The sequence below is a fragment of the Callospermophilus lateralis genome, unplaced genomic scaffold, assembly GCF_048772815.1.
Source record: "Callospermophilus lateralis isolate mCalLat2 unplaced genomic scaffold, mCalLat2.hap1 Scaffold_52, whole genome shotgun sequence".
Classification (NCBI taxonomy): domain Eukaryota; kingdom Metazoa; phylum Chordata; class Mammalia; order Rodentia; family Sciuridae; genus Callospermophilus; species Callospermophilus lateralis.
The window spans coordinates 6,308,407-6,329,859 of NW_027514454.1; the positions used below are offsets into that span (position 1 = coordinate 6,308,407).

Consider the following 21,453-nt stretch of genomic DNA (forward strand, 5'->3'; position numbering starts at 1 on the left):
TATGAAAGAAGAGTCTATACTTATTTTTTTCCTAGGATATGAACTTAAATTGTTTTAATGTTTTAGTTTTCTCTGTCTCACACACCATCATATTTTCTATGCACAGTAGTATCTATTTCGGGATGCATCTTGGTTGAAAAATCCTTTGAACATTATGGGATTATTTTTTTATACTAATAGCCAAATCCCAAACCTATTTTTTTTAATTCAAAATTTGCTTCATTCTATTCCTATTTCACACCCTAGAAAAATCAGGCCTAACTCTCCTTTAATGTGCTTTTTTTTTTTTTTTGACTCTGTTAATTTTCTCAAGTTGATTCTGTACATTGTCACTGTCTTGATCTTAAAATGTTCCTTTCATTTTGTTACTCAGGTATTTTCAGTCTTATTAATCTATTTAATGTTTATTTGACCTCCATGCAAGTCAGTGTAGATTCACAGATAAAAAACCCACAGGCCTGCACCTAATATTTTCACATTCTAATAGAGTAGAAAGTCAACCACAATACAGTAAGTGAAGTGCAGATAATCATTTATTTACTCATTTGATAAATACATCTGTGCACTTATTGCTTGTTATATCTTGTGCTAGACTGTAGAATGTGAAAGACATGGAATCTGCTAAGTACACGCTTCATTTAGTTAGTAGTAGGCAGAAACAAAAACAGATATTTATAAATTTAGGAGTGTAATATTATTCTGGCTCTATGAAAAACACAAGGGAGGAATATCTGATTCCATTTGGCAGTTAGAGAAGGCTTCTTGCATGGATAAACTCTGAATGAAGCCTTGAAGTTTTGAGAAAAACTTGGTGAAAAAGGAGAGAGGTGTGGGTAGAAACTTCAGGAAAATGAGACAGGAAGAGTAAAGCACCGAGGTATGGAACAGTTTGACTTCCTTGGGGAAAGTTGTACAAGAGCTTGGTATTATTGGAGTATAAAGGTATAAGCAAGATAGGGCAAGAGATGAAGCTAAAGAAGGTAGGTCTGGGCTCTATCCTGAGGGTCTTGAATTTCATGTTAAGGAGATTTTTATCCTGAAGGTTGTGGGATATGTTGATGGGTTTTAAGACAATGAGTAATATGGTTACATATACATTCATTCATTTAAACTTTTGCTTTTAAAAAATTATTTTAACTGATACTTAAAAAGATTGAGTTTCAGATTGATCCATTTTGCTGCTGTATCAAGGATAGACTTGACGGTAAAACTATTTAGAGGCTGTTGAACTACAATTGAGGCAGTGAAATAGGAGTGAAAGTGTGGGGATAATCAAGAAATATAGAGAGGTTAAAATCAGAATGTGATTGGTTGGTAAAGGAGAGAACATGGATAGAAGGTTGGTGTTATCACTAAGAGAAAAAGAAGAACAGTTTCAGTTGTTGACTTCAGGCAAGATTGGGAAATCAGTTTGGGATATTTTGTATTAGAAGTTCCTTATGAGACATCTGAGTGGAATTTTTCAAAAATTTTGTGGAGAAAAGTATAACCTATAGTGGCTAACCCAGATTGTTTGGGATCAAGTGTGACTTTGTCATTTAGTGGCTATATGTCTTTATAAAGTTATACTTAACCTCTCTGTAACTCAGTAACTCATCTGTAAATGTTGGTACTGGGGTTGATGTGAAGATTTAGCCTTTTAGTATAAAATACTTTAGAATTTTGTCAGGCTGTAAAAAGTCTTAAAGAATTATTAGCCATTCTTAAAATCATTGTCATGTTGGAATTTAGAAGATTAAAGCTATATAGCAGAAAACTAGAGTAGAGAAATATGCTGGGATCAGATAATGAGGGGCTGTATGTATCACTTAAAAGTAGTATAAATTTTAACCTAAATATAGCAGAAAACTTTTTTTTTTAAGTGTGATATATCTTAACCTCTGAAAGGGTTCTTTCCAAATAATTTATTATTTTTAGGTAGGTATGCTGCCACCAGGTGGTAGGTATGTGTTACTGTTGTACAAATGAAGCAATAAAATTATCATTTCTTTTAAATGAAGTATTGATTTGATTAAGATTGCTGAATATAAACAGTCTAATTCTGGTAGGACTTCTTTGTTTCAAAACAAAAACTAAGATTAGTTAAGATGAGGTAAGAGAGGGTTGTTTTAAAAATGCAGAGATTTCAGAGGAAGGACGGAGAAGTGTAGTAGGGCCTCAGAGAATCTGAAAAGCCATGGGAAATTGATGCCATTCTTGCCACCATTTATTATCTTATTTCCATATTTTTGTATATTAACTTCCTTTATTTACACATCAGTTTGTGTATGAACAAAAATTATAGGATGAATTTTCAAACCTATGCTATATAGTGGAATGGTTTCCCATTAAATACATTTTTTAAAATTTTTTTAAAAGGCAAAAAAAACCAATATATAAACAGTGGAAGCAAATCTCATAAAATAAACCACTATCCGGTGGTTCCCAAATTTTGCTGTACACTTGAAGCTCCTGGTAAGCTTTTTAAAAGTTCTTTTTACTGTTTAGAACACACCCCATGCCAAAATCAGAAAGTCTCACTATTTTAAAAAGATTTTCAAAGAGCAGAAAAGTTTAAAACCCATTGATAGAGCCACTTTGCATGATTTTGCAATACTTGAGTGATTATATATTATGATTTCTTATAAGCCAGGTACTTTACTTGGTGTGCTTCTGTAAGGATTATTTAATGCCAGAAGGAAAACTGGCTGTATTGGATATAGAGAAAAGTGTCTTGGGCTGCAATTTATCTTGTAGGATGATCATGTGTACTGTAATTTAGAGGTCATTTAAGTGGTGTGGCTGTAATTACATGAGGATCAAATTATGCACTAATTTTAGAATCCTTCATACAAGATATCTCTTCTCTATAACCTTTCTGGACAGCTCTGCTACTTCCTTGTTTGTGGTGAGCCGTTTCTGCAGATTATGGTCGCCATTGCAAGATGGTGCTGGCTCCACTGTGGTCTGTAACAAACAACTCCTTGTTTGGGAGAGTTGGTGCATGGTTTCTCAGCACCCTGTGAGAAAGTTCCACGTGGCAGCTTCGTATTGGGGCTTGGGATGCTTTATTAAGGCTGGGAGGGGCATCCGAGAAGGAATTAGAAGAAATATCAAGGGCCTGAATAAACTGCTGAAAGAAGATTCCTGAGTTGCGTCTTCCTTGCGGGCAAGGGGTCGCGACACTTGTTCCCTACTTTCAAGAGAAGAATCTAATTGATTCACTCCTCTTATCAAAAGAGGGTGAAAACAGATGTCATGGATGGTAGAAGTTGTAAGTACTGGCCAGTTCCCTCAGAAGGAAGTTCTACATACTTTAAAAGCACTTCAGTATTTCACCTACAGAAGAATGCATGGTAATATATATATATATATATATATATATATATATATATATATATATATATATATATATATATATATAATATTAAAACAAGTGAAAAAAAGACCTCTACACCTATCACTTAGATTAAAAACATTCATGTACCAATGCATTAAAATCTTTATCTAATTCCACCCCTAGCACCTGAGCTAACTATAGTTCTGAATTTATTATCACCTTGCTTTTTATACCGCATATGTGTACATAAACTATACTTCGTTTTCTGTTTTTGAACTTAGTGGTGTCATTATGTGAAGTCTTCAGTGATTTTCCTTTTGTTCAATATCATTAGAGCATTTTCACTCCTGCGATAGTATTCCCTTTTAGAAATTTATCTCAGTGTCCATTCTCATCAGTGATCATTTAGGTCATTTCCAGTTTTGTTACTGTTACAAATACTTCTACTGTGTTAGGTTTTGTCTGCAAGTGCCAAGGGTTTAGAGTTGGATAGAAATCATGAATCCTGTGTTCCCTTAGTCCTTGAGTACTAGAGAGTGTCTTTGAAAATGAGGTAGAAAGAGGGAGTGAAATCAAAAGCAACCTGGTGAGGCTGGGGTTGTAGCTCATTAGTACAGCAATTGGCTAGCAGGTATGAGGCACTGGGTTTATAAAAATAACTTAATAAAATGGGAATTGTGTTTATCTACAACTAAAAAATAAAAAAAATGAAAAAAGCAAAACTTGTATTTGTTAATATTATCTACATGGTTTCATTATATAAATCATCAAACAGACATCCCTGGGAACTATTGATGAACACTGGATACCCATTGACCATTAACATGGATCACTGAACTGAACAGAGGTAGCAGTTCCTTTATTTTTTTTCTATTTTTTTTAGTTGTAGATGAACATAATATCTTTATTTATTTCCTGTGGTGCTGAGGATTAAACCCAGTGCCTCACACGTGCAAGGCAAGTGCTCTACCACTGAGCCAACCCCAGCCCAGTTCTTGTATTTTTGAGTTGATATTTCCTGCCAAAACAATATGCTTACCAGAAGGAATCACTTATAACCTAGACTTAAAAATTAATAAATAATAAAATAACCTGCATGACAGTGACAGTAGGTGGTATCTGATACCACCTACCTCTGCTTCATTTCACTGTCATGCAGGTTTTTTTATTATTCTTTTGGATGTGATTTTTAGTAGGTATATAGTTTTATTATTCTTTAAGAAAATAGTTATTATTGGTGGTGGAATGGCAGTGGCAGGAGAAGACAGCCTGAGACATAAGCATACAAAGACTGAGTACACTATCCCAAGAAGCAATTGTAAATGATATTCTTGCTAGACATTTTCTATCAAGCATCTGAAATGAAACTCTCAAATTGATTTGGATTGCTCTAGAGCCAGGAGTACTGGATTCAGTTGACTTCAGGCTAAAAAGAAAACACTGTTGGTTTTCATCATAAACATAGGAACCAATGTGATAGTAAAATGAAATGAGACTCCAATATGAAACTGTAGCCACTGCTTTAGCATTTATCACTTTGTTCCTCACTCTGTCTTGGCATTCTAGTGCTAATATCATTGTATTGATTCATGGAAGAAACTAAAAAGTTGTTTCATCACCTAAGTTTTTTGTTGTATATGTTTATATGTGCATATTAGATACAGAGATCTCTCTGTGCATGCATATATACTTACATGCATCTATATGTATAAAATAAGCAGATGTAAATGGAAAACATAGGCACCATAAAAAATAGTTATAGTAACATATGGAGCCATGATAATATTATCAGTGAATATTCCTTAAAGATATGTAGGGGTAGAAGGCAGTAAAGATCTTTCAAAGAAGAAAAAAATTACCTGTAGTCTCATAATCTACAAGTAATTATTTTTAATAAATTGTTTTAATTTTTAATAGTTTGTTTAAATGCACAAATATATTTGAAAACTCCACTTGATTCATTTTATGCAGTTTTGTGCTCTTATTTTACCCAGCTTTATACTGAGAACATTTTCCCACATTAGAATTTTTTGAAAATATTTTTTGACAGCTGCATAACATTACATTGCATTAAGTAATTATAGCCATGTGTAGCCATGGACCTGAATATATCATCTTAGGGTTTTGTTTGTTTGTTTGTTTGTTTGTTTTTGGTTAAAGAAACTATGTAGGAGTTCTGAAGTTCTGAGAAATAATGCCTATAATTAATGCCTAGAGGTGCCTCTTTCACAAAAAATCAGTTTTTAAAAATTTAGCAATTATTCAGAGCTTATATGCAGTCACTGTTCTAGACCTGGAGTGTATAATGATTGATTTTTATTAAAAATCCCCTTCCTTTATGGAACTTTCTAGTAATTTGTTCTGAATGATACTTAATAACATGAGAATAAAATAATGTTTTGGTAATTTTATGTACTTAGATGTGATTCGTTCTGAACACTGAATCATTCCACTTTCTCTGTATCCTATACCATTTTTCAGTTGGGATTATTTAGTAATAGCTATATACTTTTTGTTGACTTGTATTTTCAAGCAACAGTTTACAAATTTTCATAAGTAAAATGCTGGCTTCCTTAGAATTGCAGGTAAAGAAAGGAGAAAGGAAAGGAAATAATTGAAAAATTTTCTCAAAAAACCTCAAGACCTGGAGGAAATTTTAAATGATCCTTCTAATGCATCTCTTCATTATACAGTTGAAGAAACTGAATTCTCCTGATGTAAAGTGGCTTGTCCACTGTCACATAGCTAGTACTATATGACAGCTCAGCACCATATTATATGTAGTCCATATTGTTTTGAAATTCAAGAAATATTTGGGTTGTCTGTATACCCAGGCCATGAAGTACACAAAATTAAGATGATTCCTTAAGCTAAAGAATCTGTTTTCTTTTTAAACATGAAGGTGATCGAATTGAATGAGATTATAGGCTATAAATAGGTTTGGTTGCTCAATGATTTAAAGTCTTATGGTCTTTTCCATTCTTGATTTCCTTAGTTTTATTTAGCACTATTTTTTTCTTACAGGTTTTTTTTTTTGTTGTTGTTGTTGTTTTTTTGAACGGGGGGTGTGTCTTGCTAATTCTGAGGCTGACCAAAAACTCTTACATTCAAGAGGTCCTTCTGCCTCATCCTCTCAAATAGCTGGGACTACAGGCATTCTCCTAGGCCTGGTTTGTACCTTTTTGTTATTTTGGAAAATATGATTCAGAGCATCCTAAAATGTTGCTTTTATCTTTGCTCTCATTTGCCCTTCTTCAGCTGGTTTTTAGATTAGTCATTATAATCTTTTTGTTTCCATGGTTAGGCCACCAAAGTTTTTCTGTGATAGTTTATATAGCTTCTTGTTTATCATCCATAAAGAAATATTAAAAAGGCTTAATGACAGCCCTGCAAAGAACAAATAGTCACCATAATTAGAATTATTTGGGATTTCTTCCATTTTCTACAGGAAAAACATAAAAATCACTTTTTATAGTTATTTTTAAATACTATAGAGATTACCAGATTACATATTTTTGTAACATTCTCTTTGAGGTATGTGCATTTTCACGTTTGTTTTTCCTCTCATCAAAAAACACTTGTCAGTTTGGCAATTTCATTTGTTCATGCTTTAAAATTAATGTTCTAGGATTGTGAAATACAATGAAAAAGGACGTAAAAATACATAGAAAGCAAATTAGTATAATGAAAGGTTGGATTTGGAGTCAGATACTCTAGTTCTGTTTTGTTTTGCCACTGATTATAATATTGATCAGGTAACATTGATTTTTTAAAATATTTTTTTTATTTCTACACAATACATTTATTTTGTTTATTTACTTTTATGGGTGCTGAGGGCCTCGCATGTGCTAGGCGAGCGCTCTACCGCTGAACCACAACCCCAACCCCTAACAAATTGATTTTTATGTATCAGCTTCTACATTTTTGTCTCAGTAAGATATTTTCTGACCTCTCCCCACAGTCCCACAAATTGAATTTCCATTGTATGCTGTCTTTAATGCATATACTTTCTCTTCAAAGCACTTTTTATAACTTGAATGTACATATTTCTTTTCTGTTTAATATTATCTTTCTTACTTGATTGCAATTCATGAGAGTTCATATGTGTTATTTATCACTACATGCCCTGTCATAGCTCATGATAGGCAGTCAATAAGTATTTGTTAAATAACTGAACTATATACTTACAACCGGACATAAATCTAATTTTTATGCTTTACAGGCATAAAACTACAACACATCTCTTTCGGAAGTCCTTTTTAAAGAAAATCAGGACACTACAGTTTCCTATAACACAATACACCTCTTCTCTCTCTTTTTGCTGTCCATATATGTATATATGAACGATTTCCAGGCTTAAGAAATTGCTGTAACCCTTATTTCTCACTCCATTTAATAATAGAGTTTGGCATTATACTGTGAAGTTCTACTTTTGGGGCCATGTGTTTCACTGATGTCTAGCACAGTGCCTGGCATGTAGTAAATAGTCAATGTACAAACAAAAACCTAAACAGACTTCAATTAGTCATTTATTTTTGAAGGAACATTATAAAAACTTGGCATGTTTTTATATGTAACATTTTGAAAATATATTGTTTTATTGAGAATGATCATTTATAAAATTATAAATATTGAATTTAAGGAACTCAATATATTTATATTCAGTTGTTTATTCATGTTCTGGTCAAGATAAGACATTTACTTGTGATCTGGTCTACTTTTGAAAGATAAATATGTGAACATAATATCTTTCCAGTACATCTTGCAACTATTTCTGTGACTACATATGTTAACACTTTTATAATTGGCTTCCAAATGACAAGCACAGATGGCTGTAGTCTGAATTTTCAGCATGTTTTAGAATAAATGTTTTCTCAGTAATTTAAAGTGCATCATTTCAGTATCAGATGGTTATCTAATTGATTCAGATTTCTTTGCTTATCTGCTAGCTTGCCATTTTTCAAATTTAAAATAAAACTAAATAGCTATAAATAATTGAATACATGATACAATCTTATCCCTTTCACATTTTTATAAAACAGTAGTCTTACCAGAAAGCTATTATGGATATTATTTTTTATGAGAAACTTTTTGTTCTGTTTTGGTTTTCTTGGTGGAGGAGGGAGGTTATAGTGAGAAGGATTGTTTTTATGTTCTTATTAATTTATTAGCCATTTTTGTAGTTGGTCTATTTAATAGTTACAGTAATTCCAATCATATATTTCCTTTTTTTAAGGAACAAAGAAATTCACTTAGTCTCATTCTTTTATCTTTCACTTCTTAAGAGTGATTCAAGTAATTTGAAAATTGTTCATTTTAATTTTGAAACCATGGAACATTTTAATATAGTAGAATTAGGTATGCCTTTTATATGGTCTTGCTTAGTGTGGTGACTTTTCAATAAAAGATAAATTATCCTTTTACAAAATTCAACATAGGGGCTGGGGATGTGGCTCAAGTGGTAGCACACTCGCCTGGCATGCATGCGGCCCGGGTTCAATCCTCAACACCACATACAAACAAAGATGTTGTGTCTGCTGATAACTAAAAATAAATATTAAAATTCTCTCTCTCTCTCTCTCTCTCTCTCTCTCTCTCTCTTTCTCTCTCTCTCTCTTTCTTTTTGCCGCAGTCCAGGTACAGAAAACTAGCTGGGGGATGACGAACAACTTGTGTACATTGATACAGCAGGAATGGGAGCCGTTTATTGTAGGACAGGAGCGGTATTTATACATTCCACACAGCTTATCTAATTAACATAAACTAGATACGGCAGTCAACCAATCAGGAATCTCCACACTTAATGGCTCACTGGCGTTATTTCACAAACCACTCCCTCTGGCAAAATGCCAGGCGCCCATCCAGACTTGTTTACAGACTCTAACATCTTTTTAAAAAATAGATAAAAAATTCAACATATATTTATTTAATATTGCTCTAGGCTTTTAATATATAGAAGTAGGGAGGAAAAAAAGTCCTTGCCCTCATGGGGTTTACCTTCTGGTTAATTTTTCTGAAAAAATAATATGACTCACATAATGAGTAGTATAGGCCTAGAACAGTATCTTTAATTATGTTTGTAGAAGTGATTCATTCTAAATACTATAATGGAACTATTTCTACTTTTTATTCCATATCTGTGTGCTTCTTTTTACATTTAGTAACAGATATTCGTATTTTGGAGGGTTTTTTTGTTGTTGTTGTTGTTGTTGTTTAAATCAAACTTTCCATTCTTTATTTATCTATCTTTCATTTTGTGCTGATGGTTGAACCTGGGCCCTGTGTGCTTGCTAGGCAAGCACTCTACCACTGAGCCACATCCCCAGATCTAAGTCATTCTTTCTATAATGCAAAGATAATAATTTTTCCTTTGTTATATATTTGACATTTGAATAAATATCAGATATAAATTATTGATATAATCTAACACTTGGAATTTTAAGCAAAATCTTCATCTTTGCCTTGATAAATTTTGCTGACTAAATATATTCTGATGCAGAAACGTGATTTTTCAAGAAGTTTCTGAAATTGAGTATAAATATTATAAATGTCATTACTAGTATTTATTTTTTGGCATTGCATTCTCTCTAAGGGATGCTTTTAAATAATGCTCCTGGATTTCTGATTCTATTTATAGATAAAGTATTTGCCAATATTCTAGTTAGTTTATTTTTAAGAATGATCTGCTATGCTCTAAGTAGTTCAAGTACATTCCAGCAGCTTAATAATGTGAAAATAGAGGCAACTGGTCGTGCACCTGTTCCTCAACACACTGCGTAGTTACTAAATAACTGGGAAAAATGTTAAATGTGATATATTTTTATACTCTGTAAGTATAATCATGAGCTATTTCTGACTTATGAATTAAATATCTTTATTAAGGGAATAGAACTTGTTTATATGCTTTTCTTCATCTACAGCAGATAATTTAAGTATAAAATGTTATTTATAAATAATGTATTTGCCACATATTTGATAGTAACATTAGCAAGATTGCTTTAGTACTTTAGATAATAAGAAATTTATTTGCTGTCTTTGAAAGTGGTCTGGTTAATAGTTTGGGTAATTCTAGGCATATATTTCCTCTTTTTAAGGCAGAAAGGAACTTACATGTGGTCTTCTTTTTTCTCCTCTTAAGAGTGATTCAGGAGCTCAAATTAACTTTAAGTCTTTGTCAGTAGTTGCTTTATATAAAAAATCAGAAAACTTACTGTATTTAAAAAAAATACAGTAATAGCTCAGCAATATATCCTTTGCCTAGCATATGCAAGGCTGTGGGTTTGATCCTCAGTACTACATAAAAATAAATAAAATAAAGGTATTGTGTCCATCAAAAAAATTCTTAAGAATAAATAAATAAAATGTAAGTGAGCAATAGGAAAAATACCTGTAATCTGAACTCCAAATGTAAACAAAAGTTGTTAAGGTTGTAGTTTTCCAGAATTTACCTATGTCTATGAATATAATGATGTTTAAATTCATACTGGATATAATCATTGAAAGCTATGAGCCTGAGACTTGCCTTATCTTTTAAAAAATGAAGTGTAATTTTCCTTTCATGAAAAGAAACAGATATGCTACAATACTACTTTATACCTGCTATTATATCACAAAGTCTTTAATAGCAATTGCTTGCATTGGCATTTTTAATATAAGTTCACCATAATTAGTTCTAGTGTTACCTGGTATATAATGTGTACTTCTGATTTTAGGTGGTAAGAAAATATTTTAGGGCTTAAAAAACTTTGGATAGTATAGTAAGAAAGTTTTTACCTTTTCAGTTTTCTTTCTACTTATGATAATGAAAATCTGTTTGATGCTTGTCTCTCTTTAACAGTCTTTTATTTTGTCCATTTTTTTCATAGCCTTCAGCAAACTCTTACTAAAATTTCAATAATAGATTTATCATTTCTTTTATTTTAAACTTATCTCTTAAAAGAAATAACAAGTGATATTAACTTTCAATTAATGCCAGAGATTACATCTCCTTTTAAAATAAATTTAAAGAAAATACACTGTTCAAAATATGTTAAGTAAATGATAACATATCGTTGACTAGGGTTTGGTACAAATTCTGATGATGACAGACAAATGATTAAAGGTAGAAAACACTGCTGTTTAAAATTTTAAGTTACTTGTAAGTTTTTCCCACTATAAATATGGTTGCAGTGAGCATTTGTATAGCTAATAGGCTAATTATCTTTTTTGTATAAAAGATAATTATAGACAATATCTTTTGTATAAAGTAGTAGAACAGAACAAGTGTTTTTGGAGCTCCTTGTTTTTGTGTGTATTTTCATATAATCTTAAATCTAGAGATTATACTGTGAATCCTCTATTCCCCTATTCTAGTTATAGAATAGTTATTCCCCTAACTCAGCTAATTTCCTCTTCTTTAGACTTGACATGTTCATTTCTTACCCCTCAATATTTAATAAGTTCATTCACAAGTACCTAGTTTTACAACCTTTACAACCCGAATATTCAATCCAATAGTTATTCTGAAACTGTGAAGTCATCTATATTATTATCATCGTTTTACTTTGGTGATAGTTTAATTTTTTAAAGAAAGTGATCCCAAAGAAAAATTATCATTGATGTTAATGATACTTTTTTCCTGTAGCTTGCCCAGTTTCGACAAAGAAGAGCTCGATTGGATGGACAAAACCCTCATAAGAAGCCAAAAAAGAAGAAAACCTCCAGCAGTAAAAATGATGTTCATGGCTTGAATATTGATCAATCAAAGAGTGAGGAGATGTTCATAAATAGTTCTCAGAGTGTTGGATCAGCCGTGATGCCTGAATCCACAATAATGAGAACTCTAAACAATGAAGAAATGCTTAAGCATGAGCAGGTCTTTTGTGTTGATGTAAGTATTCATCCAGATTTTAAAACATTCTACCTCTAACTAGAAAGTAGTGGCAGTGAAAAGTCATTAACATCCACCTGAGGGAAGCTTGACAAAGTCATTGACTTTTTAGCATCAAGAACTGATGATTCTTTTAAAGAACTTGAACTTTTCTGATGGCATGTTAAGGATTTACTTTTATTTAAAAGAGTTACATGAATTAGAGGAATGGTGTCTTTGATGCTTTTGGCTTACAGATGACATCTACTATATATGTAAAAGTTCTTGGTACTTTTGTATTTATAACAATGCCTTGTGATAAATTTTATATGCATTATTATAAGTCATTATAATTCATAATGAAATGAAATTTTTAAAGATTTGGATAATTTTTACTAGTTTTTTAATAGTATTTTTGTGAATTTTCTATCATTGTTACTAACAGCAATGTCTTAGTAAAGCAGAATATTTTTTTGTGAAGTATGATATTTAGCAGGGGAAAAATGTCATAATTGTAATCATGTTTTACTTTTGTTGTAGCCAGAAAGTGAGATTTCAACCACAGAAGATGATTGCACTTCGGAGGTAAGACTAGCATATCCCAATTAAAAATGTCATAAATAAAATTGATATTTTTTTGAAATTATTGATTGTTTGTACTTTATTTCTTATAAATTTATATGCTTCTATATATATTTAATATAATTTAAGGTAACATAATATAATATAAATAGATTGAAAAACTGAAAATTATATTTTACTGCTGTATCTTTTTCCAGTGGTTAGCTAAAGTCTTAACTGTTTGAATTGCTTAATCCTTAATTATATAGCAGCCCTAATTTGGTTTTTAGGAAAGTGAGTCTGCATTTCTAGGATCCATGACCATTTTAAGGTAGCCATTTAGCACAGTAAAAATTTTATAATTTGTATGATTTTTATAGTAATGCTTTTTAGAAATGTTTGAATACTAGTGTGTGTGTGTGTGTGTGTGTGTGTGTGTGTGTGTGTGTGTATACACACACACATACATTTATATAGATAAATGTTTATTGGAATTAATGTTGTTGTAGTGTTGTGCGTGTGTGTGTGTGTGCATGTGTGCTACTGGGCATTGAACTCAGGGCCTTGTACATGCTAAAAAAGCACTTTGTCACCAAGCTACATTCCCAGCCATTTTTAAGTTTTATTTTAAGATAGATTCTCACTAAGTTCCCCAGGCTGTCTTTGAACTTGTGATCCTCCTGTCTCAGCTTCCTGAGAAGATGGGATTAACGGTGTGCATCACCATGCCTGACAATGATGATTTTTATTTTAGGTGATAAACTATAAAATAGGCATTGGTCTCTTAAGAAATACCTGCCTTCGTTATATGTTTGCAATAAGTATCACTTTGTTATCTTATTCTTTTTAGATATGATTGTCATTTCTTTGCTCCTAGATTTAGAGTACATGGAAAATTATTCTTTACTCTGATTGTTTAAGCAACTTAGTATATTTCATAAGTCTGAATTTATTGTAGGCTTCTAATAGAAAAACTATGTCCTTTTTTTAAGAGAGAGAGAGAGAGAGAGAGAATGAATATGAATTTTTTTTGTAGATAGACACAACATGATGCCGTTATTTTATTATTATTTTTTAATGTGGTGCTGAAAATCAAACCCAGGTCCTACCCATGCTAGGCAAGCACTCTACTGCTGAGCCACAATCCCAGCTCGAAAAACTATGTTCTTAAATTTACATATTACAGTTTTTATTTTTGTTGTTTGAGTGTGGGTGTGTGTTTGTTACTGGGGATTGAACCCAGGGGCGCTCTACCACTGAGCTACATTCCCAGCTGTTTTTATTTGAAACTGACTTGCTAAGTTGCTCAGGCTAGCCTTGTACTTGCAAACCAGAATTATCTCAACTTTATCCATGGTGTGGTTCTCTGAGGACCTGACTCTGAACATCTGCCAAGAAAATGCTTCAGCAGAGCAAAATCTTGAAAGTCATTCACAAAGACATTTTTAAAATTTGCCTTGAGCTTTTTTCTGAGCTGGCACAAAATAAAGAAAACTACAGGGAAAAAAGTCAGAGGCATTCTCTTAAAATCTCTAAAACCTCGAAGCTCTGAGGAATCCCAATAACTACCGATGCCTTTCTGAGCTGATTGACTATCATACCTCCCAGTCTGGAGGTGAGATCACTTTTCTGTCAAAAACGTCTGTTCCCTGAAGGAGACTCAGGTCTCATCACTGATGAGAGCAAAGATCAGATAGCAACTCTGCTTTTGTGGAGTGGAGAAACAGGGCTTTCAGGTTGTATATTGATGAGTATTGTATGCTGTAGCTTGGGGAATTTGGTGGGAAGGCCTGCAACTAACTAAAGTTGAGGATGAGAAGAATGAAATGGAGGAGAGTGAGGTGAAGTTTGAGAACTCTTCTGCAAACTTATGAAAAAAAATCTTAGATAAGAAGTTGAGAATCTTAGTTATGAAGGTTTTAACAATCCTCCAGTAGGCTGTCTTCAACCTGCTGCATTGTGACTAGCACTCAGGGCTGAACAGCGAACTCAGAGCAGATCATAACAGTCCAGGCACTTCAAGACAACTCTACAATCGGCAACATGATGGCCAGAAAGTACTTGGAGATAGATCCTAACCAACTCATTGTGGGGCATTATAAATATGTTTAAACTGAATTAGAGGAGAACTAACAGAATATTTGCTATAGAGGTATTAGATATAACTATTATACTGGATAAATAATTTATGTAATACTGATAACATGATATTTGACATGATCTTTGATGATATTTACAAATATTCATTTTATTACACTGTTACTTCAAAATAGAAATTTTAGTGTGTACTACAATCAGAATGTGCCATTTATGAGTCATGAAAAAGTAATTGAAATTTAGAAGTATTATAATTTGAAAATTATCACAAGTGACTTTATATTTAGAATTAGTATTCCTACATTCTTGTGGTTTGTCACCAATTACAATAATGTGTTAACAAAAGTTGTTTTTTTGCCTTCCATTTAGCTTTATTTCTCAGAGATTATTCTTAGAATTGAAGTAGAGCAATCAAACTGATTTTTTAAAAGTCTCTTAGTTAGGACCCTCTCCCCCTCCCTTGTTTTTTATTTGGCAGTTGTGGGTATTGGGCCTTGCACATGCTAGGCAGATGCTCTACAACTGGGCTACATCTTCAGTCCTAGGATTTTTACTTTTTAATGTGTCATGCCTCATACAGACTTAATCCTAACATTCTGACTAGACATTCTGACTAGTCTGTCCTACATATTTCAATGTTAACAATTTCATTCTCCTGGGTTCTATTAACATAGAATTGTGAAGGCTTAAGATATGGGCAGGAATGTGGGCAGGAATGAAGTTGGTTTTTGTACTCTTAGTGGTAAAAAGGCAATTAAATGATTAATTGATAAGAAATTAATTTCCCACTCCTTAAACCCTATGTACATATTCTATCATCCTCCTTTCTCTTACTACAAAATATCTGTTCTACAGACAAGTGGTGATATGTTAAAGAAAGCCCCCACATCTGTCTGGATTGGCATGACTAGCAGTAGTACTATCCCCAGAGGAAAGTTCTTAGGGGAGTGTTCTTTACCTCTTTATTTCCCTTTTCTTGCTTACTAGCCTTTAATTAAATTTATACCAGTAAATGGTTTTATTTGAAAATAAATAAGGCTTAATTTAAAAAATATTTTTAGCTAATTTTAAGGAAGCATTTTGTAAAAGAAGATCTAGTAACTTGAAGCTTTTAGTTATCTTTCTGAAGACTAAATAATAGGAACTGCACTTAGAACTTCAGTTAACTTAAATGAAAGTGTCTTTTGCATTGTAAGAACTTAGATGTTTGAGGAATGATTGACATTTGATATGCCTCTTAGATACTTCAGTTAAATATAATTACCATATTTGTTTTGCTATTAAGGCATTTTCCCTAGATGTAAAAGATACACAGTTAGTAGAAATATTATTGTTAGGTAAATAAAATTTGGTCTATCATAATATATCAGGAAATTGTTTTTATACAGGTAAATGATTGCTGTAATGTGGTGAAAACAGGAAAGCCTACCAATTTATTAATGGTACATTATATAAAACTACTCATGATACTAATATTTTTTATTATTTAAAATCATTTGACTTACTAACCAAGCTTTCTCCTGTATGTAATTCTTTCTGTATGTGATTTCTAAAAGTTACTAGATCTTCTTTACTGCTTAACAAAACAAAGTTACCTCATTTTCATTATAACATGGAATTGGAACAAAATTTGCAGATATGCTGTTTAGGGGTAATATCACATTAATAGCAAACCAGATTCGCAGAGAAGTGAACTTCAAAGTGAAGAGTGATGTTTTAAAGTGGATTTTGCTATGGAATTCAATATTCGAATTCCTCACTCAGGAATGTTGCTAGTACTGAATTATTAAAAATATTGGATTGATTTAGGAATAAGAATTTGGTGTCGTTGATTCTTATTCTGAACAAGGCGCACACTATAGTGAGACTCACCTAGAGTTGATAGAAAATGAATTAGTTGGGAAACCTGAACATGAGCCCAAAGAACTGAACAGAGAACTGGAAGAAATGAGGACCACCTATGGGACTGAAGGATTGCATCTGGTACATTTACCTTCTGTGGCCTTTGTTTGCTACTCACAAAAACAAAAACAGGAAATTTTTTTAAAAATATTTTTTTTTAGGTGGACACAATATCTTTATTTTACATTTATGTGGTGCTGAGAATCGAACCCAGTGCCTCACGCATGCTAGGCGAGTGCACTACCACTTGAGCCACATCCCTAGCCCTCCAGGAAATTTTAATGATAGTTTATTTATTTAATGAGAATTACAGGTGTTAACTTAAGATTATCTCATTCACGAGAAAATGGGGTTCTTGCACATAGTATTAAGAATCCCATTTTACACCTAGAATTCAACTATTTGGGGTAACATGTATGTTACTTTGTTTATTTAACTTAATAAGATAGAGTAAAATAACTTTGGTGATTTCAGGACAGATGTTTTTCTAATGAGCCTGAAAGAAAATTGTGGTATAAATCATATTTTTTTAAAAATGATGACTTAAACCCATTAAGAATGTCAGCATGTCTCTGTAAATATTATCTGCAGTTAGAGTGACATCTCTTGTATTAAGTAATCAGTTATGAATCAAGATGAAAATGGAATATTAATGAGGATGACCGAATAGATTTCAGTTTCATCCTCTCCAAAAACAAGTTGATGCTGTTGCCTGGTAACAGATTGGGGAAGATCCCCAATATAAACGCATTTGCTTCTAGAATTAGATATATAGAAAAGCCAGAACAAGTGAAATTTTTTTGCATGTGCATATTAATTTCTTTCAGATTGATTTGGAAGTAAAACAAATTTCTTAAAGCTCATAGCTTTCAAATGTGGGAGATAGCATACAAATTGTAAGAATTCCACTAATGTGTTTTGAATCTCATATTTTTTAAAAAGTTGCTTGTAACAATGATAATCAGTTTTATGTAAAATATAAGCCTAGAATGTAATTATTTTCACTGATTTCCTTTAGTTACAAGAATTTGAAGCAGCAGTTAAACAAAGAGATAGTATTATCACACAGCTCACCGCCAATTTACAACAGGCAAGAAGGGAAAGGGACAAAACGGTGAGAGAATTTTTAGAGTTGACGGAGCAAAGTCAAAAATTGCAGATTCAATTCCAACAAGTAAGTATTACAAGTAGAACAAGACTTACTCTATTTTTATAAAGAATTTTTAAATTTTTTCACTTTCTAGAACAAATCTGTTATAAAGCCATTTGTTTATTCGTACTGGAAAAATTAGTGAAAAAGTGTTATGTTAATCAAGAATTTAATTTATACTTCTTGGGTAGTTTCTTGCTATTGTTTTCTTTGTACTTATTCCCTGTCTCTATTTAAAAATTCTACATAGTCTTATCATGTGTATTTTTGCAGAAATTTAACCTGCAGTTACACCCTACTTTTTTTTAACCCTGGTATGGTTTTATGTTAATTAGGTTCTCAATTATAACTAGACTGACAACTGGATACATTCCATTTATCTTTAGTTGGAACTATAATCTAATTGTGTTAAACAAAAGGGAGGAATTTAAGGTAAGAATACAGGCTTGTTTATAGAACTTAAGGGCAGAAATAGAATCAGAACTCTGAGAGAAATTGGAACTAGAGTTTGAAAAGTCATCAACAATCCAGGAAGAACTTTCAGTCCACATTTTTCTCTGCCTGTCTGCCTGTCTTATTTCTCCTATTTTCTCAGCTTTATAATGTGAAAGGTAAATTCTTTGGCTCATTACCCAAAGTGCACATGACCTATCAGCATGTTGACAGCGTGGAAACATGTTGACTGAGATCGTAAGCCTATGAAGTGAGCATAGTTTCCAGGGAACCCCTGTGGGCTGAGGGTACAATAAAGTGTCACTTAAAAATTTAATATTTTAAATATTTTTTTTCTATTTTCAAATTACAGGCTAGTGAAACTCTATGAAACAGCACTCACAGTAACACAGCTGCAGATTTACTGCAAGCCAAACAACAGATTCTCACTCATCAACAACAGGTTGAAGAACAAGACCATCTATTAGAAGATTATCAAAAAAAGAAAGAAGACTTCAAAATGCAAATTAATTTCTTACAGGAGAAAAATACAGTATATGAAATGGTATGTGTATCTTAAGGAAGTCAACCTACTTGTAGCAGCTTTGTAATTAACTTTAAAGTTTTTAATGAAGGTGTTTATCTTTTTTTATGCATATGCACCCAAAATTTCATAATTGAGACAAACTCTTTGAGTATATAAAATAATATATTTCAAAAACATTGAGAATTTCGTAGTAATAGTTTTAAAGATGATACTACTCATTACTCTGCTCCTTAAAAGTGATCTGCCTATGCTAAACTAAAGTCTCATAGAATCTATTTTTATAACTAGGATCTTTATCCTTTTTCCTCCAACTAATTGTTTTTCTTCTTATTTTTGCCATGATTATAAAATTCTGAAAAAGAAATTTTGTAAATTTAAATTAGAAAAAAATGTGGTTGATTCTTTTTATTCACTTGAGTTGTATTCCAGTTTGGGGAAATTATTTAGTCAATAAGTGCTCCTGGTAGGAAATGTATCACATGGATTGTAATCTTTAATCTTAAAAGCAATTCATGCTAGCAGATTCCATTTTTTTGTTTGTTTTTTTTTTTTTTTTTGAGAAGTTAAAGTTTAGATGTGATTATCCTGAAGCTGCCCCATTAACAGGTGCCAGAGTTGAAATTCTGAGCTCCTTGCACTACACTGTACTCTGATCCTTGCCATCTCTGTCCTCTTTTTTGCTCTGTGAGAGCTGAAACAAGGCAGTGTGATCACCGTGTTTGAATGTAGCTGAACATCATTTTACAGTAACTCAAATTTCTTGCCATCACTCTGTGTGTGTCTACAAATGTCTATGAAAGCACCATTGGTATGGATTGGTGGGTTTCAAATAAATTTGAGCAAGTAGGCAAATACAGAATCTGGGAATAATGAAGATGGAGAATACATATAATACAGCATATTTTATAAACTTAGCAGATTCTACAGGAAGTTGAGAAATTACCAAGACAAGAATATTGTTTGGATAACAAAAGCATTAACTAGCACTTATTAAGTACTTACTCTATAACAGGCAGTATTCAAAGCCTCTTACACATATTAATGCATTGAATCATCACTACAACCCCATGAGATAAGTGTACCTTTATCATTTACAATTGATGGTACCAAGACAGTGCAAGATGAAGGAAATAATCCAGGTGCAGAAGTGATGTATTGATAGAGCCAGATTTCAAAGCTCAATTATCTGACTCCAGAGACTCCTCTTTGAAAAATAGGAAATGTACAAATTAAAATTATGAGAAGGGCATGCTTTTCAACTAAGGTAATTTAAAGATTATACAAGTGTTTACAGAATACCTATTCTGTAGTAACCCTTGCAAAAGATATATGACGGACCTTAAGATGTCCCCTTTCTTCACTGAACCCATGGAGAGGTGTGGCATGTACACAAGTTACCACAAAATAAAAAGTAAGTGCAGGTAACAAGTGTTATGAATGTTTTGACGAGGTCTGATTTATGAGGAAAAGATTCAGGGTAGACATCAGCAGGGAGGTAATATTTGAGATAGATCTATAAATTGGAATAATGTGTTATTTATATTTTGTTTACCCATAAATTGGTATAATGTATGGAACATAATATATGGAACAGCTATTCAATACCTATTTGGTAATCAAGAGAATTGTTTATGAATTCATGACAAATAGAGATACGCAGGAAATTCTTTGCGGGGTGTGGAGTGGGCATAAAGACCCAGGCTGAAATGTTGAAAATGTATAGGGAGCAAAAAGTAATTTACTTAGAAAGCAATAGGCTTTGGAAGTGTCTTTCTGGAGGGTAAGAGTAGAAAGACAATCGAGGGCTAAGTTGAAAGTGCCCGGATCTAGGATTTTATTATTTCTTATTGTCACTAGGCAGTATAATTTCAGATAATCTAAAATTTATGTAATTCATTTTAGTAATGAAAATAAACTGTTTATTTGAATGTTAGCAATAATACTTTTATTGTTCTTATTATTATATTTTAATTTCTCAGTTTTCAAAAAATTTAATCCCTTTGAGAAGTAGTTCTGTCAGAGCAGCTGAAGTAACTATATTGATAGTCAAAGGCTCATTATCCTAATCCTCCAAACCTCCTGTGTTATAGTAGTCACAAGCAGGAAGTATATTATTCCCCACTCTTTCAGGTGTAGTTCTAAAAATAGAGGTTTCCTTGACTGAAGGGCTCTCAGTTTTGTAACATAGAACAAGTGATTTAAAACCATGTAATTTGAAAAAAGCTAAACAAAGAAAACTGTGAATTTGTGGTGTTTAATAGTTGAATGAAAAATTATGGTTATCATATTAGGTGTTGGACAGTATTGAATTAAGTTATTTTCTTTTATGAGGAGTGTTCCTTTCATCTTATAGAAAATCAGGAAATAAAATTATAACAGATTTTTATATCAATGTTTACATTTTTCAGAACTAGTTATTATTTAACAGTTTAGCTAAAATTGACCATCATGAACTGATTTTACTTTTTTAAAAAATTTTTTAGTTGTAGATGGACAAGATATCTTTATGTATTCATTTATTTTTATGTGGTGCTGAGAATTGAACCCAGTACCTCATGTGTGTGAGGCAAACACTCTACCTCTGAGACCCAGCCTCA

At 32.3% G+C, this 21,453-nt stretch overlaps 1 protein-coding gene across 1 annotated transcript in view; it reads left to right on the forward strand.

Moving 5' to 3' along the window:
* Positions 1–965: 965 nt before the first annotated feature.
* The window catches only part of LOC143390223 (A-kinase anchor protein 9-like), a 79,204-nt gene continuing 58,716 nt past the window's right edge, over positions 966–21,453 (forward strand). The window contains 7 exon segments of the mRNA XM_077108332.1: positions 966–980; positions 11,943–12,188; positions 12,708–12,752; positions 16,214–16,267; positions 16,635–16,808; positions 17,746–17,901; positions 18,683–18,874. Of these exon segments, the coding sequence (XP_076964447.1) occupies positions 966–980; positions 11,943–12,188; positions 12,708–12,752; positions 16,214–16,267; positions 16,635–16,808; positions 17,746–17,901; positions 18,683–18,874 (882 nt within the window).